This window comes from Budorcas taxicolor, chromosome 15 (assembly GCF_023091745.1).
Source record: "Budorcas taxicolor isolate Tak-1 chromosome 15, Takin1.1, whole genome shotgun sequence".
NCBI lineage: Eukaryota > Metazoa > Chordata > Mammalia > Artiodactyla > Bovidae > Budorcas > Budorcas taxicolor.
In genome coordinates this window covers 71,729,345-71,756,853 of record NC_068924.1, presented here as the reverse complement: position 1 = coordinate 71,756,853, position 27,509 = coordinate 71,729,345, and the positions used below count along the sequence as shown (strand labels likewise).

General features: G+C 42.5%; 1 protein-coding gene across 1 annotated transcript in view; it reads right to left on the bottom strand.

Annotated features, from left to right (window-relative positions):
• Positions 1–19,090, bottom strand: part of HSD17B12 (hydroxysteroid 17-beta dehydrogenase 12) — a 169,275-nt gene extending 150,185 nt beyond the window's left edge. Inside the window, exon 1 of the mRNA XM_052652868.1 lies at positions 18,846–19,090. Coding sequence (XP_052508828.1) covers positions 18,846–19,005 — 160 coding nt within the window. The 5' untranslated portion in view covers positions 19,006–19,090. The remainder of the gene's footprint in view (positions 1–18,845) is intronic.
• Between the last annotated feature and the right edge of the window lie 8,419 nt (positions 19,091–27,509).

Genomic DNA, 27,509 nt, shown 5'->3' with positions numbered 1-27,509 from the left:
CTGCCTCCCATCTACTGTATTTATTATTTCCAGGAAATAACTCCTCCTCCTTGGGCTTTATTTGTTGTTTTGTTTATAGAAAACAAGGGGCTTCCCTGGCAGTCCAGTGGTTAAGACTCTGACTTTCAATGCAGGCGGTGCGGGTTAGATCCCTGGTCGGGGAGCTGAGATCCCACGTGTCTCAGGGTAAAACAATAAAACAGAAAACAGAAACAATACTGTGACAAATTCAATAAAGACCAAAAAAAAAAAAAAGTCCTTAAAATAAAAAACCTTTTTAAAAAATTAAAAAAAAAAAAAGAAACCAGGGGGAAATATTGTGATGAGAATTAGAGCTAAGCTGGTGATGCCCTGTCCACATCCACTCTGGCCACACCATTGCAGAGCACATTCCAAGTGCACCTCTTTGCCCGATCACTTTATCTGGTAGCTGAAGCCAGCCAAGTGCACAGCGGACCTAAGTGCTATCAGATTAATGCTCCTCCCAACAGCCCTCAACCAGTGACTAATGGCCACGAGTTATAAACATCTGAGCTTCTAGACCCTGCAGCTGAAGTAACTCTGAAACTTGAGTTCTACACTAGCTCCAGGTGATCACAGACCCTCGACAATACCCCCTGTACTGGCTGTGTTCCCTTCCCTGTCTCCCTCCCTACTGGTGTTTCTTGGGATCACCTTCCAAAAAACTGATTGCACTTGATTCCCTGTTTCTCAGTATCTGCCTCTAGGAGAACCCAAGGACAGGAATGCAAAAGGAGAGAAAAGTTAGTGTTTCCATTTGAAGAAATATTAAGAAGCTTCCCCCCAAAAAAGAATTCACAATTTCTTAAAAAAGTAATATATTTCAAAGCAAGTATTTTTAGAAGATTTGGATGTTCATATATAGTCCTAATCTTTGCTATAGTTTTAAAAATTAGATTCAAAGTACACCTGAAAACTATTTCCTCATATCAAAGATAATACTTTCACTATAGAGATCTAGAAAGCACTGTTATGTCATCAGTGTCATAACTGATGAGAATCTAGCTTAAATGAAGATTGCAATAGAAAATTTTAACTAAAGAAAAAGTTCTCTCTGAATATCTTTAAACCTGGAGACAAAAACAATGGGGTACTGGATGAGAAACGACAGGAACTTATAATTACCTCTTACAGTAACGCTTATAATATAGTAATGGCACTTTAAGCAGTTATGTCAGACTTGAGTCTTCCCAGAGAAGGCAATGGCACCCCACTCCAGTACTCTTGCCTGGAAAATCCATGGATGGAGGAGCCTGGTGGGCTGCAGTCCATGGGGTCACTAACAGTTGGACACAATTGAGCAACTTCACTTTCACTTTTTACTTTCTCGCATTGGAAAGGAAATGACAACCCACTCCAGTGTTCCTGCCTGGAGAATCCCAGGGACGGTGGAGCCTGGTGGGCTGCCGTCTCTGGGATCGCAGAGTCGGACTTGGTGGTAGTAGTAGTAGTAGTAGTAGTAGTAGTGAGAGTCTTCCAATTACATCAGAGTTGAAATGACACTTCAATACTAATAATTTAAATATATCCTTAACCCTTGATACCTAACCACAGCTTTTGCATAGGTTAAAAATAAAAGTTGAAGTTTATTTATTTAAAATTAACACACTAGTGGTTAAATCAGTTTAATTCAGAAACCCAGCTTACATCAACAAAATTGCTTTTAAAAGTTTTAGGTACTTTCTAAAATTGACAGGTATTAGATAATCAAACCAATAGAGACTTAGGCGTTGATCATGACAAAGCTGTAACAGATCCCAAAACAGATCTCTGAAGCAATTTGAACCTCACATAAAGGATCTGATCAACTCATGGGGCAAGTCTGTCTCTAGGTTTCTAACTGAAAACAGAAGGAAAAAGCCCAATGCCCTGTTTGTACATAATGCTTTGTACTTTGTGCTGCGCTTCCAGACACATTCAGAGACTCAGCATCTCTGAAGATACACAAAGTCGGTATTTTTAGACATATATGATAGGAGAAATAAACAGAATGACTGACTGATGATTCCACAGCTAATAAGTGTCAAAGGTGGGAAGGCAGGCTAGGAACTCAGGTCTTCTGACAGTCTGCTTCCTGTCTTTTCTGCCTAAAAAGGCCAGAAAAGTGGGCAGCGGGCCAGTCCTAAAACACCTTGAGACCCTGTGAGGGTGTGGTTTATCCTGGCAAACATTTACTAACCCAAGCCACAAAGTGCTACATGGGATACACTCAAATGGCTCAAAAATAACGTTTTCTTTTTTCTAAAATATTACATGCTGAGGCTCCAAATTTCCCTTTTTTAAATAATGGTTTCTAAAATATTATTTATTTGGCTGTGTCAGGTCTTAGCTGTAGCCCGTGGGATGTAGTTCCCTCACCAGAGGCTGAATCTGGGCCCTCTGCATTGGGAACATGGAGTCTTAGCCATTGCACCACCAAGAAGTCTGTCTAAATTTTCTGTAAAATACACGATGTATTAACAGCATATAATTTCTGACAACTATAAATGACTGCTGAGCCAAAAGACTGTGGTAAGTCACCCAGGCTCAGCCAAGTGCTAATCTATAGGAAGACTGCTGGACATCCGCACAGAGCCACAGAGCAATCACTATTTTCTCCCAACCCTGCTCCTTTCCTTTGTATTTCCAAGGTCAGCATCACCATCTGCCCGGACACCTCACAGTCCTTGATTCTGCCGCCACCTTCATCCCCACAGCCCCTCTACGGTGAGGGCCCAGGACTTGTAGCCACCTTTCTCTTGTCTGACTCCCTCGCTCAGTCCTTGCCCCCATGACCTTGATCCAAACCACCACCATTCAGTGCCTGGCTGACCACCACCACCACCATGGGTCTCCTGCTGGGCTCCCTTTCTCCTGGGTAGCTCCCTACACATCCAATCTCCAACCTGCCGCAGTAAACTGTCCAAAATACACATCTGATCGTGAGGTCTGCTGCTGGAAATCTTTCAGTGACTCCCCACTGCCCTCGGGATAAACAAAACCCTCACAGGCTCTCAAGGTCCTTTAGGACTGGCCCACTGCCCCTCTCTCTAAGTCTTATCTCCTGCCTCTCCTCTCCGAAGGACCATCTGCCCAAAGTTTCTGAAAGCTGTCACTTTCCTCAGGGTCATCACGCAAAGTGTTCTCTCAGCTGGAAAACTCTCCCATTCCCACACTCCCCTTACCCACCAACTCCTCATTCATCAATGCAGTCTGCAGAGAGGTCACAGGAGTTCCAGCCCCAGGGGCTCCTCCACGTAACCACCTATGTGACTTCAGACAAATGACTTGACCTCTCTATTGTTTCCACTGGATCATAGAAAAAGTGAGGGAATTTCAAAAAAAAAAAAATCTAATTCTTCTTCATTGACTATGCTAAAGCCTCAACTGTGAGAATCACAACAAACTGTGGAGAATTCTTAAAGAGATGGGAATACCAGACCATTTACCTTTCTCCTGAGAAACCTGTATATAGGTCAAGAAGCAATAGGCAGAACCAGACATGGAAAAATGGACTGGTTCAAAATTGGGAAAGGAGTATTTTGAAATTGTATATGGTCACCCAGCTAATTTAATTTATATGCAGAGTACATTATGTGAAATGCCAAGCTGGATGAATTACAAGTTGAAATCAAGATTGCTGGGAGAAATAACAGTAACCTCAGATATGCAGATAATGCCACTCTAATGGCAGAAAAGAAACTGAAGAGCCTCTTGAAGGAGGTGAAAGCAGAGAGTGAAGAAGCTGGCTTAAAACTCAATATTCAAAAGACTAAGATCATGGCATCCAGTCGCATCACTTCATGGCAGGAAATAGATGGGGGAAAAGTGGAAGCAGTGACAGATTTTATTTTCTCGGCCTATAATATCACTACAGACAGTGACTGCAGCCACAAAAAATAAAAGACGGTTGCTCCTTGGAAGCAAAGTTCTGACAAACCTAGACAGCATATTAAAAAGCAGAGACATCACTTTGCTGACAAAGGTCCATATAGTCAAATCTATGGTTTTTCCAGTACCAATATAAGAGCTGGGCCATAAAGAAGGCTGAGCACCAAAGAACTAATGCCTTTGAACTATGGTGCTGGAGAAGATTCTTGAGAGTCCCTTTGACAGCAAGATCAAACCAGTCAATCCTAAAGGAAATCAACCCTGAATATTCATTGGAAGGATTGATGCTGAAGCTCCAATATTTTGGCCATCTGATGAGAAGGGCCAACAAAAGACCCTGATGCTGGGAAAGATTGAAGCAGGAGGAGAATAGAGCAAAAGACGATGAGATGGTTGGATGACATCACTGACTCAATGGACATGAGTTGGAGCAAAGTCCGGGATAGAGTGAATTACAGGGAAGCCTGGCATACTACAGTCCATGGGACTGCAAAGAGTCAGACATGATTTAGCAACTGAACAACAACAACTCTATTATCTTAGCTTTCTTTCAGTAAAATGGGGCTATTAATGAGACCTACCTGATTGGAGTAACTGAATTAACTGAGGCACTTAGAAGAGCATCTGGTACATGGTAAGTTTTTTCATTTTGTCTTATTCCCATTATTAACCAACACCATCATCATCATCTTTCCTTCCATATGTTGGATTAAACGTTACTTCTTCCAGAAAACCTTTAAACCTCTGAAGAGGTACCCCCATAGCTGGCTCCCAGTAAACTTTTTGGAGCTGCTTTTGTAATGATCTGTGTCCTCTCCTAGAACAAAGAAGGTACAGGCCAACACTTTCTTACTCCCTACTAATCCCCAGCTCCAGTGCTGTATGCCTAGCATATAGTCAGCACATAATGCATGTTTCTCTGCTGAATGAATGAACAAACTGATTCTACTGTTTAATCACTACAAATGTCATCCAGATGGCCCACTAAAATCGGAATTACTTCTGGTTAAACCTAAGCCCATTTTGCTTCTTCATCATTTGGAGGACTTTATTTATTTCTTTATTTTTAAGAAAATGAATATCCTCTCCTGTCTATTGGCCCAATCAGTATCACTTACATTAATTTCACAATAAAGACAATTTTGTAAAAATCCACCTTTAAAGAAAGAAAGATTTTAAATGTTCTTGTCTATAAATGCAATAAATATAAACTAAAAAATGGGACCACCAAAAAGAATTGCAAACAGAAAATAAGAACACACTGTTCTCTCAATTTTTTATAGTGAAGAAGCTTTCAGAGTCTTCAGCTGTTCTTCCTATGGTCTTACCCAAAAGCAAAGTAAAATTTCCATTATTTGCATCTACCAAAACCCATTCTTATTGACCCCCTACCCTCACCTGATCTCCAATTAGTAAAGACTGGGTATGCTGCATTCAATATGCCAGCAAATTTGGAAAACTCAGCAGTGGCCACAGGACTGGAAAAGGGCAGTTTTCATTCCAATCCCAAAGAAAGGCAATGCCAAAGAATGCTCAAACTACCACACAATTGCACTCATCTCACACGCCAGTAAAGTAATGCTCAAAATTCTCCAAGCCAGGCTTCAGCAATACGTGAAATGTGAACTCCCTGATGTCCAAGCTGGTTTTAGAAAAGGTAGAGGAACCAGAGATCAAATTGCCAATATCTGCTGGATCATGCAAAAAGCAAGAGAGTTCCAGAAAAACATCTATTTCTGCTTTATTGACTATGCCAAAGCCTTTGACTGTGTGGATCACAATAAACCGTGGAAAATTCTGAAAGAGATGGGAATACCAGACCTCCTGACCTGCCTCTTGAGAAACCTATATGCAGGTCAGGAAGCAACAGTTCGAACTGGATGTGGAACAATAGACTGGTTCCAACGAGGAAAAGGAGTACATCAAGGCTGTATATTGTCACCCTGTTCATTTAACTTCTATGCAGAGTACATCATGAGAAACGCTGGGCTGGAAGAAGCACAAGCTGAAATCAAGATTGCCGGAAGAAATATCAATAACCTCAGATATGCAGATGACACCACCCTTATGGCAGAAAGTGAAGAGGATCTAAAAAGCCTCTTGATGAGAGTGAAAGAGGAGAATGAAAAAGTTGGCTTAAAGCTCAACATTCAGAAAATGAAGATCATAGCATCTGGCCCCATCACTTCATTGGAAATAGATGGAGAAACAGTAGAAACAGTGTCAGACTTTATTTTGGGGGGCTCCAAAATCTCTGCAGATGGTGACTGCAGCCATGAAATTAAAAGACGCTTACTCCTTGGAAGGAAAGTTATGACCAACCTAGATAGCATATTGAAAAGCAGAGACATGACTTTGCCGACTATGGTCCGTCTAGTCAAGGCTATGGTTTTTCCAGTGGTCATGTATGGATGTGAGAGTTGGACTGTGAAGAAAGCTGAGCGCCAAAGAATTGATGCTTTTGAACTGTGGTGTTGGAAAAGACTCTTGAGAGTCTGCTGGACTGCAAGGAGATCCAACCAGTCCATTCTAAAGGAGATCAGCCCTGGGTGTTCTTTGGAAGGACTGATGCTAAAGCTGAAACTCCAATACTTTGGCCACCTCATGCGAAGAGTTGACTCATTGGAAAAGACTCTGATGCTGGGAGGGATTGGGGGCAGGGGGAAAAGGGGACGACAGAGGATGAGATGGCTGCATGGCGTCACCAACTCGATGGACGTGAGTCTGAGTGAACTCCGTGAGTTAGTGCTGGACAGGGAGGCCTGGCGTGCTGCGGTTCATGGGGTCGCAAAGCGTCAGACTGAGCGACTGAACTGAACTGAACTGAACTGATGCTGCTTGAAGTTCTCATTGCATAACAACATACAGAAGTTTCTAGTTTAGTTTGCTTTTTTCCTAATCTATTTTGAATGCACAAACACAGAAGTAGCCTAAAATAGAATCTCTATTTAACTGTCAAAATTACATGTAAATATTTAGTACAGAAATCACTGGAAGTTTTAACACTATTATAAACCAAGCCCTGGTACTAAGAATAGCTATCTGGCTAAAAAGCCTGCATGTATAACCCACTGCCTTCTTCCAAGATTAGCCAGATCTCAGCCCAGTGCTTCCCAAAACGCATGAGCTTAAGAATCAACTTAATTTGTTTTTAAAAAAAAAATACGTTTTCCCAAGTTCTTTTCTTAGAGATTTTCATTGAGTGGGTCTGGAGTGAAGCCCTAGGCTCTATTTTTAACAAGCACATCCAATTGATTCTTATGTCTCATGGATACTGTCATGATGAAAATACGGTAGAAATAGACCTTTCAGTTTCAGGTAACATTTGAGGAAGTCTCGGACATATTAGCTCTTGGACAGGTACTGCAAACTGTCTTAAAATCACCCTCATCAGGAACTTTGGCAGGAGCCTGGAGTTGGAACACATGGATCCAGTTTCTTCTGTCATTTACTAGCTGCGTAACACTCCTTACAGTCACCGCAGCTCCCTCTGGTCTTGGTATATGACTTGGTTATGGAAATCAGCTGAGAAAATTTGGAAAAGCAATTTGTAAATTGAGATGTCATCATTATGGTAAAATTTCATTAACCCAGCCTCCTCTAATTCAGAATGTGTGAACATCATTGTCTAACCTGCTGTGGGTTTTTTTTTTTTCCCCCTTATCTATAAGGAGATCATCCCCTCCTTTCTCAAGACAGGCAATGATAGGTATTGGAACACACAGATAAGCAGCTGCTCCCTGTTCCACAGCAAAATTATTAGACTGAATGTGCAAGATTAGGGGAGCTTGTTTACTTTATTAGCTCCGTTGATGTGACAAGATGGGAGTTTCAGTGATCATTAAAGCAAGCTTGGCAACATTTCCACTGGAAGTGAGTTTGGTAGTGAGCAATTACCACCAGGCATTACAGTAAAATCAATCTGGTGAATTAGGGGTTTGTTTTTTTTTTTTTTGTAACATACCAGGAGGATTAAGGGAACTTTAAAAACTAGAATTTAAATTTTTAAAGGAGACTGTATGTACCCTTTCCTGGCCATCTTGAGAAGCATATCCTAAAACCTATATAATATTTCCTTGCCAATTTAGTGGCATCAATGTCATCTGTAGTTAAGGCTAGAGGCGCAGCCAAGGCTATAGATAAGACATACTGGATCGATCCACTTGGCCTGAAGCACCACATATAATGAGGAAGTCCCCTGATCTTAATGTCCACGTAGGCATTACAAGGACATTACAAGGCATTCCTGTCCAAGAACAGGAAATAATGGTATCCTCCAGGCTACAGAGACGTGGTGTTTCTTCAGAATTCAGGCTCTTGTACAGAGAAGGCTTTATGCCCCACACCAGCGGTGGCAATGTGTGATGGAGTTCAGTTTCGCCAACATCCTTGCTGTGGCCCGCCTCTGCCGGTCCTCCTTATGAGTTTTCCTCTCGTCATTCATCCCTCACAAATCGATTCTGCTGTCAGAGTCTGCTGCTCATCACTCCTACCATTAGTTTTTTTAAGATACTTTTTTTTGTTTTTTGGCTGCTGGGCATGTCAGCTCTTAGTTTCCCGACCAAGAATCAAACCCGTGACCCCTGTGGTGGAGTCTTATACCACTGGACCACTAGGAAGCCCCACTCCTACCCACTGCTTTTAATCAACCCACCACTGATGTATCCCCCATTTTCTGCTCTTTGCCACTGATCTTCTTGCCTAGATATTCTCTATCATGTTCCCTGACACGCATAAAAACACACGAAAGGCTGCATGGTCGTCTCGCCTCTTCCAGCTTCTTTCCCTAATAGTTCAACGGAAGAGGTCCTTCCGGTTCCGTCATTCTCTCATTAGTCTCAACGATTTTTCACGTTTCTCCAGTTTCTCAGAAAATGGCCAACTAACCTTCTGCAGACGACCAACCAACTGTAGTACTCATTTCTTTCCAAGACGGAAAAAAATGCATGTACTCGACGGTCTGTGGTTAACTTTCTAGCAGTTATTAACTATATACACTGACCACTCAATGCCTTTACTACCAAAGAGATATTCCAGGAAATTCAGTCCAATGTCCCCCAAAAGGTCTGTAGAAGGTGTGGGTTCATTTTATCAGGCCTCTGAAATAACAAAACTACATTTTGGTCAATACATCCTAGAATTCCATTTTTTCACTAATTCCTCTCAGCTTTACAAATTAGCAAACTTTACTAAAACCTTCATTGGGAAAGACTCTCTTATGAAAGGAGAGTCTACTTGTAACAATTTTTAAAGACTTGAGGGGTCTTTCCTGGTGATCCAGTGATTGGGACTTGAAGGCCTGGGTTCAATCCCTGGTTCAGGGAACGAAGATCCCACAGCCACGTGGTGCAGACAAAAGGAGGTTAAAAATATATATATATATATTGGGTTTAAATAATAAATATATTACCAAATTTTTAGTAATACTGAAATGTTTATTAAATCTGGCAGAGTGGTTGGTTTTATAACACATGTATAAAAAGAGATTAGTTTATTACGTATGCTACACAGGACAGGTTTCCTTGGTTGCTCACTGGTAAAGAATCTGCCTGCCAATGCAGGAGATGCAAGTTCGATCCCTGAACCAAAAAGATCACCTGCAGAAGGAAGTGGCAACCCATTCCAGTACTCTTGCCTGAAAAGTGTCACGGACAGAGGAGCCTGGCAGGCTGAAGACCATGGAGTCGCAACAGTCCGACATGATTTATCAACTGAGCGCCACACACACACACACACACACACACACACACACACACGCACCCCTTTTTGCTCTCACTGCATTTCACACTTTCAAAACTGTTATCCCAGCTCTGCTGCAGTAATCCAATAACCCATCTTTGCCTAGTCAGCCTTGGTTTAATTTCAACCAGCTTTTAAGGCATCACTTCAGGCTTTAAAACAAAGAGAAAAAAAGGTGTACAAACTATTTTGCAAAATATAACCCACAAAATGGAAAACGTCCCACCCCCGTCAAAATACAATTCAAAGAAAATATATTCATTCACTGCATATAATTTATTGTACACTCTTGACAGGTTTATAGTTCAGAACAAAGTCATGCGTGCATGCACAGGTGCACACACATACACACAAACAACTAAAAAGGTTAAGTGTGGAAAAGCCCACAAAAAGGATAATACAAGAGCTACTAGAATTCCAAAAGTACATGATGGCTTCCATCCGGGCAGCTGCACAGAAACATTCAGAATCTGGACTCTGAGAAGTTCATGAACAGGAGGAGGAAGGAAGAGTGAACAACAGAAGAAAAATCACTCCAGGCAGAGAACAACATTCAACAACCGCTGAACCACTGAATGTCTTTGCACGAACAAAAGGACACAGGAGCAGAGAGATGCAGCTGAGTACAGGGATGTCTGGGACACAGAAAGTCATTCTGGGCAGTCTGACTCCAGGGTCTCTACTATGAGAACACCTCCCTGAGGTTATAGTCTGTATTTTGTTTTTAGACTAAATAATTTCACTTTTAGAGGTGGGGAGACCACTAATAGCTCTTAGATTTATAACTAAAAAGAGAATGTAGAAAGAGAAGAGAATCCTCCCCACAAAAAAAAAAAAATTATCCCTCAAAAACACTGGAGTACCTGAATATTTTAATTCATTCAATAAGCAAGTATTAGTGTTTGTGTGCAGGCTCTGTTCTAGGTGCTGGAGACAGAAAAGTGAACAAAAAAGATCTCTGTCTTCATGGTGCTGCTACTCTAACAGGAGGAGACAAACAAGAAACATCAGAAATGAACACCACCTCCAGAACGGGAGATGGTGATAAACGCTATGGCATCAGGCCCAAGCAGAGCAGGCTAACAGGGTCAGAAGGGGCGTGGAGGAGATTGGATCGTTGGTTTAAAGGTAGAAGGGAAGGTTTCACTGAGAAGGTGATATCTGAGTAAAGACTAGAAGGAAGGAAGAAGGCTCAGCCAAATGGACATCTGGGGAAGAGCATTCAAGAAGAAAAGATAACCAAAGGTCAAAGCAGCGAGGCCAAGCATGTTTAAGGAATCGAGTTCAAGGAGAAAGAGAGTGCAGCTAGAAAGGAGGGAGGGACAAAACATGGGGAGAGAGGAGAGGTGAAAGAAGGCAGGAGGCAGGTGGTCAAAAGCCTTGTCAACCACAAGAAGGATTTTGCGTTTTCATCTGAAGATATTGGAGGGATCTGGGCAAAGGATCACAAGATCTGACTAGAGCTTTTCAGGTTCCCTGGCTGCTCTTTAAGATACAATTATAGGGGAAGCAAGATGGAATCAGGGACAGGAGGCTGTTATTATATCAAGACAAGAGATTTTGGTAGCTTACGCCAGAGTGATAGAAGAAACTGGATTCTGGGTATTTTGAAGTTAAAGTCAACAAGGTCCCCTTACAGACCGTACATGGGTGCCTGAAGAAGAGTCGAAGATGACCTAAGGTTTTTACAAATGTCTTTGAAAAGTTGCATAGGACCAGATTTTTCTAAGTCCATCATAGCTTACGTTCACTAATGGGAACCATATTTTGGTAAACCAAGATGGTGGTAAATCTTTCCATAAAGCAAGGAATTCTCCTGCAGTAGCATGAATCAGCTTGTAACTGATCTATTCACAGCTTCAGACGTCCAACAGTTTATCTGCTGAGTGACCTACATTATTCTGTGGTTTTAACAGTCCCCTGTTATCAAATAAGAACAACGTGTACAAATAAAGATGCCCTAAATATGTGTTCCTTGATACCCATAAAAACACACAAAAGGTTACATGAGACCCTCATTATCATCTTATTGTCATAATAATCCCAAAAGTTATTGGCCCTATTTAATAGATGAAGGAAGTTATGCTCATAGGTTAGCAATCTTTGCCCAAGGTCAAACAGCTTAGCAAGTAGCAAAGCTCACAGTGCACTGACCCCAAAGCCAAACTTCCCCTTAGCGCTACTGTTACCCACTGTCACACTCTTGAGAGGCAGTAATGGTTCAAAATCTTTTTTTTTTTTTTGAGACTTTCCTCTTTTCTTGCCTTTCCTCTCTTTCCGCAATGACGACATCATTTAACTAGAAATAACTTCACTTAACACCAGTAAGGATAACTTTTCAGGAACTAGATAGTCTCCCTGGAACTGCCAGTTAAGAAACTGGGCAAACGCGTTGTTTCCCCAGACAAAATCAATAACAAAACAAAGCATTCCCTCTGAGACTGACATAGGCAGGCTTCTCAACTATCACACCTCAGTTCTATGGAGTGACCGCGGGAAAGCAATGACCTGGTTTCCAGGTTCATTCAGCAACCTTATCAGCCGGTCCCTGTTTAACAGTAGCACTTCCCACACCACGGTGATTAGATATCCCCCAGGGAGACATAGTCTTTGAAAGATGATAAGCAGAAAGTGCACAGAAATGGCCTCCCTGACTATAAAGTATGATTTTGCCTTTTTAAAGGCAATTTTAATGGAGATTATCTGAATAATTTGTACTGATCTATCTCTGTGGCAACACAACAGCTTCGGAAAGATCACAGAAGCAAAAATTTCTGTTTAAATGTTGCAACTCAGGGATGTGCCTGGTAGTTCAGTGGCTAAGACTCCCCGCTTCCAATGCAGGGGACCCAGGTTTGATCCCTGGTTAGGGAACTAGCTCCCACGCGCAGCAACTGAGAGTGTGCAGGTTGCAACTAAAGATCCCGCGTGCCACAACTAAGACCTGGTACAGCCAAATAAATGAAAAGTAAAATTGCAACTCAACGTCACCCTTCTGCTTAAAATCCCACAACTGTTTTCCATGTTCTTAAACTGCCCTGCTCACTGGCCCCTTCACCCCATTCCACTCCCATCGTAAACCAGGCGTACGCTTTTTTGGCTCCAGGCGCTCAGGTCTTATTCTAAGGGGACCCTGCTCTTGGCAGCTCAGGAGCCTAGCACCTGCTGATCCCCTGCTGTCTGCTGCTCCTCACTTCCCTTCAGATCTCAGGTCAGACATCACTCTGACCTTTCTGCACAAGCTGCCACAGAACCAAGTGCTTCTGCTTTCCTACCACTTCACAGGGCAGTTTGTTCTTCATTCCTGCTGGCCATCCCCCTGGTCCCTGGCCAGAACTCAAAGAGGATTTGGGCAGTGGAGGGACAAATGAAGAGTGTTGAATCACACTCTCCACCCACCCTCCCTGCCTTAATCACCATCTATTCCAGAAGGCAGAGATACAAAGTGGTATAATATTTCAGTATTTTTATTTTCATGATAGATGAGCAGGAGAGAAATGGAATGAAGGATCTATGCTACAGACTGAATTCCTATGTTGTGAAGTGAAGTCGCTCAGTCGTGTCCGACTCTTTGCGACCCCATGGACTGTAGCCTACCAGGCTCCTCTGTCCATGGGATTTTCCAGGCAATAGTCCTGGAGTGGATTGCCATTTCCTTCTCCAGGGGATCTTCCCAACCCAGGGATCAAACCCGGGTCTTCTGAATTGTAGACAGATGCTTTACCGTCTGAACCACCAGGGAAATCCCTATGTTAGGGACATTCCTATGTTAGGGACAAAATATATACGTTGAAATCCTAACCCCTGAATGTGATGGTATTGAGGGTGGGGGTCTTTGGGAGGTGATTAGGTCATGAGGGTGGAGCCCTAACAAATGCTATCTGTGCCCTTACAAGACACCCCAGAGAGTCCCCCTGGCCCCTTCTGTCACGGAAAGATAGAGCAAGAAGACAGCTATCTATAAAGCGGGAAGCAGTTACTCACCAGATCAGAATCTGCCAGCACCTTGATCTGACTTCCCAGACTTCAGAACTGAGTGAAATGTTTGTTGTTTAAGCCACTGAGTATACAGTATTTTGGTATAGCAGCCCAAAGACACACTATTAAATTTCTTTTAACTCATCCTTTACCTACAAATGAGTTTAAAGACAATGGAATTGACTTATTCAAATCCACTTACCCATATATTCTATTCACTAAATTTTTCAATAATTTTTTTCTGAAACCAAAAGAAATAAATTTCCTCAACCAACAAAAATAAACAGAAAATAGGTTTTGAAGCTCAACACTCTCAATTGCAGTAGTAAAGGTAATCTCAGTTTTCTGAAGATGGAGTCAACCAGCTATTAATTTTTTCTTACTAAGCCTTATATTATCAATTAGCTAAAGTGACAGGTACATAATGCTACTAAGGTTAACAGTATTACTAGTTCAGTTCAGTTACTCAGTCGTGTCTAACTCTTTGCGACCCCATGAACCGCAGCACGCCAGGCTCCCTGTCCATCACCAACTCCCGGAGTTTACCCAAACTCATCATTGAGTCAGTGATGCCATCCAACGATCTCATCCTCTGTTGGTCCCTTCTCCTCCTGCCCTCAATCCTTCCCAGCACCAGGGTCTTTTCAAATGAGTCAGCTCTTCGCATAAAGTGGCCAAAGTATTGGAGTTTCAGCTTCAACATCAGTCCCTCCAATGAACACCCAGGACTGATCTCCTTTAGGATGGACTGTTTGGATCTCCTTCAAGTCCAAGGGACTCTCAAGAGTCTTCTCCAACACCACAGTTCAAAAGCATCAATTCTTCTGCACTCAGCTTTCTTTATAGTCCAACTCTCACATCTATACATGACTACTGGCCTAGTAACAATAAGCTATCAAGCATTTATAGACAAGGGCACTGCACCATCTGCTTCACATAGAGCAAGTATTCTCACTTACCCTTTACAACAATACTATGAAACAGGCACCAGTATTGTCCCCATTTTGCAGATGAGGAAAGTGAGATTCACAGGTATCTACTACTTTACTCAGTGCTACACTCTAGTAAGTACAGAGGAGGAGCTAGACTCCAAGTCTAGGTTTGAGTCTCTGAGGTCTCACATTTGACCCTTTAGAGGAAACTTAATATTGCATAGAAAGGAAGAATTAAGGGGGTGGGGGGAAAAACACGAAGCAGGAGACAATGGAGACTGGTGTAAGGTTAGAGGCAACAGCTCAGAGTTCAGAGGCTGAATTTCTAATTCCAGGAAACCATCCTCTCTGGTTTTTCCTCCAAATAAGACTAGGGCAGGCTTTTAGGTCCCATCCTCCAGCTGCACCTGCCATCTCTTACATAGCTCGAGCCTGAGTGCTTTAAGGTTGCCCCTGAGCTTCCCGGATGGCTCAGCAGGTAAAGAGTCTGCCTGCAATGTAAGACACAGGAGATGCATCTGCAATCCCTGGGTCGGGAAGATTCCCTGGAGAAGGAAATGGCAACTCACTCACTCTAGTATGCTTGCCCGAAAAATCCCATGGACAGAGGAGTCTGGCAGGCTACAGTCCATGGGGCTGCACAGAGGCGGACACGGCTGAGCACACAGCACACTGCCAACTCCCATCTGGAGACTGTGTTCATTTAGGCCTACAGACTTCCTTTTCAGAGCTGATATGCAAAATGAATAAATATTTTTAAGAACTTTTATGACTAAGTTCATCTGTTTCTCAGCCTTCTATCACCTGCCCTGCTCTAAAAAAACAAACAAACAAACAAAAATACCCAGCACTACTTTCATTTTCACTCTGGTCAAAGTGCCAGGTTTATCACTCTGGCATTCTCAAATGGGTTTAGTGACTCTCTGGAGGTTCAGCTTGGTAAGTGTAACAAACTCCCTGTTGACATTCAGGAAACTGATAGGCCTGATCACCTTTGTTAGCCATCTTCTTTTCATAACTTGCTACAGAGATCTTCAAACAACTGGAAACTCTACTTTCACAGGACTCTTTGTTCTTGGAAGGAATACAGAACATATCACATGACAACGGCAGGCAAGAGAGACTTATCTGCTAAACTGGCTAAACTTACCCGCTAGAGACCTAGCGAAACCAGTGATTTACTTGCGTGCGACTGTGACTGGAGAGAAGGAAGGAAGGGATGACCCAGCTCTTGATTAGGAGATGAAGGAGGTAAGTTAGAGGATGGGCCAGGTAACAGGCGGTCTTAAAAACACACTAGACTAAGGAATCTATGTCTGGAGTATTTTTATGGACTGCAAAGTCCAACTGTATTTCAGGGATTTTCCAAGCTTTTAAGTTTAGAAGAACTGGTATCTGATCCATGTGTCAATTACTGTGGGAAAAAAACAAAAAAGGAGGACCCACAGTCCCTGCCTCTCAGATTCTAAAATCTAAGGGGCGGGGGCAGGAATTAAACATACTCACATGCAGAGACTTAGCATGACAAGTATAAAAATATACCACCAACACAACACACATTATTATATAATACTTAAAATAATTGGTTAAGGAGAGGAAGATGTTAAACAAACATCAGTATTAGAAAGCAGACAATGCCTCCCTAACGACAGCGAGACTCCCTAAAACCAAGCTCCCTTACTGAGTTTATGATTAATCTCTTTATCCAAAACTTTATTTCTTTTCTGGTCCCTTCTACCTCAATCCTGCGCTAACTGAACACCAATCAAACCACAGTCAGAAGACTACAATCACTATTGTTAACATCATTCATATACTGAAACTGCTGTTGTCAATATCATTAACGTACAAACTCAAGTTGTTCCTCCAGGGCGAGGAGAGCTCACAGACTCCTGTGCCATGGACCACCTGGCCTGAGAATCGTAAACCAGACACCCTGACTCCCGAAATTATGACTAGGAAATGTCATGGAAATGTCACTAGATGATGATTAATCCCAGCCACTTAAAAAAAAACAAAAACAGAAAAACTCTAAACACAAAGTCAGAGTGGATCTGAGACTTGTCTCCCACACCCGTCTGCCGCTTCCTTGCTGAGTTGCTTCAGTTGCCTCCGATTCTTCATGACTCTGTGGCCTGCAGCCTGCCGGACTCCTCTGCCCATGGGATTCTCCAGGCAAGAATATGAGAGTGGGTTGCTATGCCCTCCTCCAGGGGATCTTCCTGACCCAGGGATCGAACCCACATCTTTTACGTCTCAAGCACTGGCAGGCAGGTTCCTTACCCCCAGGGCCACCGGGGAAGCCCCAGATAAACCTTCATTGTGCTGCAAACACCAGCTGTCAGTTTGGCTTTCAGGGCCACAGGCACAGGAGCCCTGGCATGGTTACCCTGATACTCGACTGAACAAATCACCTGTTTTTAATTACAACTGAACCCTAATTACTCAAATATCACGTCTGCTGCTTTGTTTTCCAAATCATTTTGTTTCCCAAAGACTCCCTGAATTTGCAGAGATAAAGGACAAAGTATTTTAAGATTCAGGCCACCACATGTAAGTAATGTTACAAATAACAACTTGTGCATTTCTTCTACTTAGGTATTTAAAAAAGAGAAATTTCCCCACAAGTAAACTGGATAATATTTCACTTTATGATCCTCTCTGCTAGATTACCAGTGTTCGAGTTCAAATTTCATTTCTAATCTTTTAAACACTGCCCTTAATTTATCAAAATCCTTCCTCTGAGGTCAAATCTTTTCAATATAAATATTACTCATGAAATGACAAGGTCACAACACTTGGCTTTTACTCTGGATTATTATATAGATGACTTAGTTCATTTAAGTTACCAGCCACTGTCGTCAATTTTAGATAATTAAAAAAAATTATTACCATAAGTCTTTAATTTCAAACTATAAAACTTATTCATCTTCATATATGATTTTCTAAGACACTGGAGTCTTATTCCACTATTTCAAAAGTCAACAAGTTTTCCAAACCAGACAACCAAGAACTCAGGCTTATCAACAGTGAAATTATAATCTTGATTATAACAACATTGAGCATTTCACTTGCTTTTTCAATGATGAAAAAACAGTAAGTTTTAAAAATATTTATTATGTTAATAGATGCTTATTCATTCCTACTTGAGATGTTTTTTGTTGCAGTTCCAAAAGGTTAATTTATGTTTTTCCTACTAAGTTGTTGAAATGTTTGAGTGAGTGAAGTTAAGAATATGGAGTAACATTATTTATATACCTTATTTGAGCCTAGCCTGAAAGCAACCCCTAACCAGCCCAAAGTTCAACAAAATGCTCTGTGAATTATATATAAAACCAATCATAATTTTACAAATCAATAATAAAACAGCAGAATGAATAATTGGAGAATGGCAATATCACTTGGTTTAAAAAAAAAAAAGCTAATAAAAACAAAACATCGAGAAAGAAAATCAACAAAAAAGGCAGAAATGGAAAAAAGCAAAACTTTCCTGTGGAATTTTCCCAACTTCTCTAGTCTGACCTTTCCCTCATATCTTCAGAATTCTTGCCTAGCGGAATCGTAAACCAGACATCCTAACTGGTGAAACTATGATTAGGTTTGTTTAGCTCACTCTCTGTGGGAACACTCTTTCCTGCAAATCTCCTGCTGCAGAAGGCATTTCTGACTTCTACATGAAGAGTTACCATCTCGAAGAAACAATAATTCTTGCTAGGCATTAGGACTCCAGGACAGTTTAGCCAAGAATTTTAAAAAAAAATTTTTTTAATTATATGAAATAGGCCGAATCCAAGGTTCCAAAGAGCAGAAAGACTTCTGAAATTCTGTCCTTTCTCCACCCTCGACCCCCAAAAGGCAACAGAATGCTTTTCATGCTGAGCACAAGGCCTGTATTCAAGCCAAAGACTTTTTGTTTCAAAAACTCTCCTAAGAGGTAGCCTGTGACTGAGGAAGCAACCAGCAAGACAACTAACTCCCTGGACCCGGAATGGCTTAAAAGGCACAAGCCCCAGCGAGTTGAGGCCAGATTTCTCCCGCACCCAAGCGGCACTTTAGATTCGCTGAGTTAAGCCAGCAGTGTGTTTAGTATTTAAAAACTCTACTACAAGTCTAAGCAGGCCAGGCGACGTAATGGGGGACAAGCGGGTACGCAAGACGCAGGAGCCTCAGAAAGGAGGAGAGGCGAGCTGGGGACGCTAAGGCCAAGCGCCGGGCCCGAAAATGGTCAGCGCGAGCCAGGCCAGGCCCAGAGCCGCGCGAGCCGCAGCACGAGTCAGGCGGAGGGCGGCGCGGGATTCGACTCACCTGCCCATTCACCGAGCCTCGGTCCGACCCCCGACTCGTTACCCAAACCCCAGACCCGAACGGCCGTGAAGAGCAAGCACAAGATACGCAGGGCCAGGTAGGCCACGGTGCCGGCGCCCACCCAGTACAGGAAACCGGTGGCAGGCAAAACGCTCTCCATGGCTTTCAACCAGGCCTCACTACCTTCGTGAATGAAAAAAAACGAATGAATGAATCCAGGAAGACGCGCAGCGGTGACGGCGAAGATGACAGTAATGGGCGCTGCGCTCCACCCCCGCGCCTCCGGCGCCCCATTGAGCCTAAGCCCCGCCCACAGCACCACAGCCGTGCCGCCATTGGTGACCTATCGTTCGTTCCTGCGAGCAGCGCGTCAATCATTGGCTGACTCTAGCTCCACTGCCCCGCCCACGACCTCTCCTTCTCCCAACCGACCGCGTATCCTTTCTAAGGCTGCTGATCGCTCACTTGCAAATCAAACTTCAGCCTCGCCCAACGCGTCGCCACGCCCCCAGGACTCCTCCGCGTGTGGGGAGGACTTCAGTTCAGTTCAGGACTTCTCACCCCATCAAATCGCCCACGTCTCTCATTGGCTGGAGGAGTCCTCGCGACTACGGGAGGTTGTGCTCCGATTGGTCAATCAGACCCAGTCTGGTTTGAGCTCGGGTTTGAGGACCGAATGGAACGAGAGACACCGCTCGTGAATGACTAGATTGTAGTAGTAAATTGAGGCGGAGCCGTGGTTTTGTTTTCACATCTTTATTACAGAACTCGGTATCATTGTCATATGTGCTGTCGTTGTTCCCGAAAGCTTTTCCGAATAAACGCTTACTTCTCCTGTTTCCGTGCGACCGCACGACACAGCTTCGCTGCGGTTACACATCCGTGTGTGAAGCCAAGTGAAGTCGCTCAGTCGTGTCCGACTCTTTGCGACCCCGTGGACTGTAGCCTACCAGGCTGCAGGAGCCACCAGAAGCAGGAGCCAAGCCACCAAAAATGTGGAAAGACGGAGAGGAGAGAGGCAGGAGGGACAGCCACCGATCAGAGGGCTGGGGATGGGGAGGGCGACCGGCTTCCCCACTCCGACAGAGCCCTCTGCCCAGGGCCCAACAGTCACATGGGCTGGAGTGGGTAAAGGGCCTTCTAAATGCCAGACCTCCGTCCCGCGCCCAGCATTAAACCACAAAGTCCCCAGAGTCCTGGATGAAGTTCAAGGCAAATAAACTTCAAGGAGTCGAATGCTTATAATACACAATGGCATGAGAACTATAAAGTGAATGAAAATATTTTGGGAACATGGATTGATGAACAATGAGATGGGGGAAAGTCTCCATGTTTTAACGGGATTTAAAGGACTGTTGAGATTTTTCTTTTACTTTCTTTTTGTATTTCCGGGTTTTGTTTGGTGTGTGTTGGAGGAGGGGGAGGAGGGTGTAAAAAAAAGTGTGCAGTCCAAGGAGGGGTACGAAAACCACCTCGGTGAAGTTAGAGTAGAACCACAAAGTTTAAGAAATTGTGTGATGCTATCCAGTGATTCACACGCATTTTTGTTTCCTTTTCTGGCAGGGATTTGGAAATCATATAGGATACCTGAAGCTTTTTCTGATCCAGTGCGTGCTAAGTCCCTTCAGTGGTGTCTGACTCTTTTAGACCCTATGTACTGTAGCCCTCCAGACTCCTCTTGCCAGATTCTCCAGGCAAGAATACTGGAGTGGGTTGCCATGCCCTCCTTCAGATCTTCCTGACCAAAGGATTGATCCACATCTGTTATACCTCTTAACCAGTAGGGGCTGCTGAATGAAGACTTGAGAGTTTCTTAAAAGGCAGGGACGTAAGCGTAATAATACTAAAGGTCAACAGTTCAACATATCCTGAAGCTAAAGGCATAATTTTGTAATACTTAGGAAACTTACTGATTCCTACAAAACCTCCTCCTCTTGTGTGATCAGTTCAGTTCAGCTGCTCAGTCACGTCCGACTCTGCGACCCCATGAATCACAGCACGCCAGGCCTCCCTGTTCATCACCAACTCCTGGAGTTCACCCAAACTCATGTTTGGTGCTGCCATCCAGCCACCTCATCCTCTGTCGTCCCCTTCTCCTCCTGCCTCCAATCCCTCCCAGCATCAGAGACTTTTCCAATGAGTCAACTCTTCGCATGAGGTGGACAAAGTCTTGGAGTTTCAGCTTTAGCATCAGTCCTTCCAAAGAACACCCAGGACTGATCTCCTTTACAATGCACTGGTTGGAGCTCCTTACAGTTCAAGGGACCCTCAAGAGTCTTTTCCAACACCACAGTTCAAAAGCATCAATTCTTCGGCACTCAGCTTTCTTCACAGTCCAGCTTTCACATCCATACATGACCACTAGAAAAACCATAGCCTTGACTAGACGGACCTTTGTTGGCAAAGTAATGTCTCTGCTTTTCAATATGCTATCTAGGTTGGTCATAACTTTCCTTCTAAGGAGTAAGCGTCTTTTATTTCATGGCTGCAATCACCATCTGCAATGATTTTGGAGCCCCCAAAAACTAAAGTCTGACACTGTTTCCCCATCTATTTCCCATGAAGTAATGGGACCAGATGCCATGATCTTCGTTTTCTGAATGTTGAGCTTTAGGCCAACTTTTTCACTCTCCGCTCTCACTTTCCTCAAGAGGCTTTTTAGTTCCTCTTCACTTTCTGCCATAAGGGTGGTGTCAGCTGCATATCTGAGGTTATTGATATTTCTCCCGGCAATCTTGATTCCAGCTTGTGCTTCTTCCAGCCCAGCATTTCTCATGATGTACTCTGCATAGAAGTTAAATAAGCAGGATGACAATATACAGCCTTGACGTACCCCTTTTCCTATTTGGAACCAGCCTATTCCACATCCAGTTCTAACTGTTGCTTCCTGACCTGCATATAGGTTTCTCAAGAGGCAGGTCAGGAGGTCTGGTATTCCCATCCCTTTCAGAATTTTCCGCAGTTGATTGTGATCCACACAGTCAAAGGCTTTGGCATAGTCAATAAAGCAGAAATAGATGTTTTTCTGGAACTCCCTTGCTTTTTCCATGATCCAGTGGATGTTGGCAATTTGATCTCTGGTTCCTCTGCCTTTTCTAAAACCAGCTTGAACATCAGGAAGTTCACGGTTCACATATTGCTGAAGCCTGGCTTGGAGAATTTTGAGCATTACTTTGCTAGCGTGTGAGATGAGTACAATTGTGTGGTAGTTTGAGCATTCTTTGGCATTGCCTTTCTTGGGATTGGAATGAAAACTGACCTTTTCCAGTCCTGTGGCCACTGCTGAGTTTTCCACATTTGCTGGCATATTGCGTGCAGCACTTTCAAAGCATCATCTTCCAGGATTTGAAAGAGCTCAACTGGAATTCCTTCACCTCCACTAGCTTTGTTCATAGTGATGCTTTCTAAGGCCCACTTGACTTCACATTCCAGGATGTCTGGTTCTAGGTGAGTGATCACACCATAGTGATTATCTTGGTCGTGAGGATCTTTTTTGTACAGTTCTTCTGTGTATTCTTGCCACCTCTTCTTAAAATCTTCTGCTTCTGTTAGGTCCATACCATTTTTGTCCTTTATCGAGCCCATCTTTGCATGAAATGTTCCCTTGGTATCTCTAATTTTCTTGAAGAGATCTCTAGTCTTTCCCATTCTGTTGTTTTCCTCTATTTCTTTGCATTGATCACTGAGGACAGCTTTCTTGTCTCTTCTTGCTATTCTTTGGAACTCTGCATTCACATGCTTGTATCTTTCCTTTTCCCCATTGCTTTTCACTTCTCTTCTTTTCACAGCTATTTGTAAGGCCTCCCCAGAGAGCCATTTTGCTTTTTTGCATTTCCTTTCCATGGGGATTGTCTTGATCCCTGTCTCCTGTACAATGTCACGAACCTCTGTCCATAGTTCATCAGGCACTCTATCTATCAGATCTAGTCCCTTAAATCTATTCCTCACTTCCAGTGTATAATCATAAGGAATTTGATTTAGGTCATACCTGAATGGTTTAGTGGTTTTCCCTACTTTCTTCAATTTAAGTCTGAATTTGGCAATAAGGAGTTCATGATCTGAGCCACAGTCAGCTCCCGGCCTTGGTTTTGCTGACTGTATAGAGCTTTTCCATCTTTGATTAATTAGATATAATCTTGTACTGGATTATATATTATTTCTCCACTCCCTCTTACAGGATTAATTACTGTTCTTCATAAACTGTCAGTTGCCCAACAGAGTGTGAGTTAAACTGGCATCATATTTTATTTTAATTGAATCTGAGAACTTTGGTTGGAGATGCCTGTCCAATTCAACTGAAGTCTAACCACTCTCTCCTACCTCACCTTCCTCCTCTCTCTTGTCAAAACCTTTACCTACAGAATAGCCCCAGATTTAATATCCCAATCATCATTGCTCACCAACAAAGGGCCCTCCACATATTCAATTCCATCCTTCTTAGAATAGGGTAGAAGGAGGAGAAGAGAGTTATATAAGCTAAAAATACATATCTTGCTGCATTTATATATGTGTATATTTTATGCATATATAACTCACAGCACAATTTATGATTATTGGGAATACTATACTATGAATCTATAGGACATAGAACAATACCTGGAACTTAGAGATACTTAATTATCTAACAGATAAGTAGAGGTAAAGATTCATTCATTCAACAAACACTATTCTGGGAATTCCCTGGCAGTCCAGTATTTAGGATTGACCGGTTTCATCTCCTTGCAGTCCAAGGGACTCTCAAGAGTCTTTTCCAGCACCACAGTTCAAAAGCATCAATTCTTCAGCACTCAGCCTTCTTTGTGGTACAACTCTCACATCCGTACATGACTACTGGAAAAACCATAGCTTTGACTATATGGACCTTTATAGGTGAACTGATATCTCTGCTTTTTAATATGATGACTAGGTTTGTCATAACTTACACAGATATACCCAACTGAATGCAGAGTTCTACAGAATTGCAAGAAGAGATAAGTAGGTCTTCTTAAATGAACAATGCAAAGAAATAAAGGGAAACAATAGAATGGGAAAGACTAGAGATCTCTTGGAGCTTCCCCGGTGACTCAGCAGTGAAGAATCTGCCTGCAGTGCAGGAGCCACAGGAGACTTGGGTTTGATCCCTGGGTTGGGAAGATCCCTGGGCTGGGAAGATCCCTGGAGGAGGAAATGGCAACCCACTCCAGTATTCTGTCCTGGAGAATCCCATGGACAGAGAAACGTGGCAGGTCACAGTCCACGGGGTTGCAAAGAGCTGGACACAACTGAATCGACTTAGCACACGTGCACAAAGAGATCTCTTCAAGAAAATTGGAGATATCAAGGACTTCACAATAGGAGATTTCATGCAAGGATGGGCACAGTGAAGGACAGAAACAACAAGGACCTAACAGAATCAGAAGAAATTAAGATGAGGAGGCAGGAATACACAAAAGAACTGTACAAAAAGGTCTTAATGACCCAAAAAACCATGATTGTGTGGTCACTCACCTAGAGCCAGACATCCTGTACTGTAAACTCAAGTGGGCCTTAGGAAGCATTACTGAGAACAAAGCAGGTGGAGGTGATAGAATTCCAGTAGTGCTGCATAAAACCCTAAAAGATGATGCTATTAAAGTGCTGCACTTAATATGTCCGCAAATTTGGAAAACTCAGCAGTGGCCACAGGACTGGAAAAGGTCAGTCTTCATTCCAATCCCAAAGAAGAGCAATGTCAAAGAAAGTTCAAACTCCCATACAACTGCACTCATTTCACATGCTAGTAAGGTTATGCCATAAATCCTTCAATCTTGGCTTTAGCAGTACTTGAATTGAGAAATTCCAGATGAACAAGATGGATTTAGAAAAGGCAGAAGAACAAGAGATCAAATTGCCAACATTCTTTAGATCATAGAGAAAGCAAGGGAATTCCAGAAAAAAACATCTGCTTCATTGACCACATTAAAGCCTTTGACTGTGTGGATCACAACAGTGGAAAATTCTTAAACAGGTGGGAATACCAGACCACCTTACCTGTCTCCTGAGAAACTTGTACGCAGAACAAGAAGCAACAGTTAGAACCAGACATGGAACAATACACTGGTTCAAAACTGGGAAAGGAGTATGTCAAGGCTGTACACTGTCACCCAGCTAATTTAACTTATGCAAAGTATATATATATATATATATATATATATTCAGAGTACATCATTCGAAATGCCGAGCTGCATAAATCACAAGCTGGAAGACTGCCGGGAGAAATATCTGTAACCTCAGATATGCAGGTGACACCTCTCATGGCAGAAAGCGAAGAGGGACTAAAGAGACTCCTGATGAGGGTCAAAGAGGAGAGCGACAGAGCTGGCTTAAAATTCAACATTTAAAAAGTAAGATCATGGCATTCGGTCCCATCACTTCATGGAAACTTGAAGGGGAAAGAGTGGAAGCAGTGACAGATTTTATTTTCTTGGGCTCCAAAATCACTGCGGACAGTGACTGCAGCCATGAATTTAGAAGACGCTTGTCCCCGTGCTCTCGCTGCCTCTAAATGATGAAATGATGCAGTGTCCTTGGGCTCAGCTCCCAGCTCTCTTTACTTCTCTACATTTAATGTAGTCCCTTGCTTTTTTAGGGAGGGAGAGGGTTATTTGTTTTTGTTTGTTTGATCTTGGATAAGCCTCACAGCTTGGGGCACAACCCGAACCTGGGCCACAGTGGTGAAAGCACTGAAAACTAACCACTAAGCCCCCAGGGAACCTCCCTTGGTCCCTTGTTTATAAATATCAACTGTAAGCAGACGACTTCCAAAAGTCTCTGGACATTTATCAATATAAGTGCATATATATGTTTTTTTTCTTGGACTCCAGATACATATATATATATATATCTTGGCTGCCCTGATGGCTCAGATGGTAAAGAATCTGCCTACAATACAGAAAACCTGGGTTTGATCCCTGGGTCGGCAAGATTCCCTGGAGAATTGCCTGGAGAACTCCATGGAGGGCTACAGTCCATGGGGTTGCAGAGTCGGACACAACTGAGCAAACAACACTTTCACCTGCATACATATAAATACACACACACATATAATCTCCACCAGCCTACTCAACATCTCCACTCAGATATACAATAAAAACAGACAACTCAAACTTGCCACGTTCAAGAATTCTACCCAAACACCTTCCTTCCCCTGTTAAAGGCACCACTATACACCCTCTTTCAAAAGCCCCAAATCTAGGGGTCAACCTTGATTTTTTTTCCCCTTTCTACTGCATTCCCATATCCAATTCTTCAGCAGGTCTTTTTCATTCCACCTCCAAAATACAACTTGACAGACTAGTTCCCCCACTTCTACTACTGACCTAATCCAAATGACAAACATTCCTTAGCTAGAATATGGCAATATCCTCCTAACTTGTCTCCCTGAAGCCTCTCTTAGGGTTTGTTCTCCACGAAGCAACTAGAATTTCTTTTAAGTAAATTAGATATGATTCTTTTGCCTACATCCCTTCACAAACTTTACATCACATTAACAGCAAAACCCTCCGATATTAGTTTATCCTCCCCAGCAGTATCAACCAGGCTCTCCTATGTCCACTTGATTTCAGCCATTCCTTTTGCAGTTTGCCAAATAAGTCAAGTTCATTCCAGTCTCAAAGCAGTTCTACTTCCTATTCCCTCCCCCTGGAACCTTTTACCTCCTGTTTCCCCAAACTCAGTTATTTACATTATTTAGACTCTTGCTTACCATATACGGTTGGTTTTCACTGATTGTCCTACATAAATAAAACCACATAGCCTTGTGTCTTTGCCCTGTCACTATTTATCCCATAACCCTAATTTGTTTACCTTTTAACACTTAATGTCTTCAGATTCTTTGATTATTTGATTTTTGTCCATCTTCCCAGTAGAATGTAAGTTCACGAGGCAGTGACCTTTTCTTGTTCAACATCATATCTTCACCTCAGATGTGCATCTAAGAGTACCTGACACTTAGTAGGTATTCAATAAATACCTGCTGAATGAATGAATGAATGATGAAGGAAGGAAAATAGTCTAGCAGGAGAAACAGACACTAAGCAAACTTCCAACTGATTATATGGTAAAAATTGTAATAAGTACAAATTAATTTGGCAAAGAGTGGAGTGGAGTAGAGAAGAGGAAAGAGCAACAAATACCTGTTAATGGTTTTGCTGTGGTTTTGAAGAACACACATATATCCCTCTAACACCTCTCATAGCACCTGACATAAAATTAAACTCAGTTAAAATAATTTTGATTTTGGAATTTTGAATTTTTTTAATAAATAAGGACAGGTACTAGAGAGACATACTTTCCATTGCTGTTAGAAATCACATTAAGTATGTTATTTTAACTCCAGGAATATTGAAAATTGAAACCACCTCATTTTGGTATCCATTCTTTCTCTGTAAAATCTGGGCATGACCCACACAGTTAACAGGAGCAATTTTTATTAACAATGCACACATTTATTCTGATCACCTCAACTTCCTTTCAAGAATATTAATTATCCTATTGACTAAAAGTAAAAAATAGAGACTTTGCAGAGTGAAGTGGTACAATTAATTTTTGTACAAATTAATTTGTACCCAGAGTTAAGCCCTTTCTCGTTCAGACAACTATACCCTTTTGGGATTGAACAACAATTATTTGCCCCTGGATAAACTC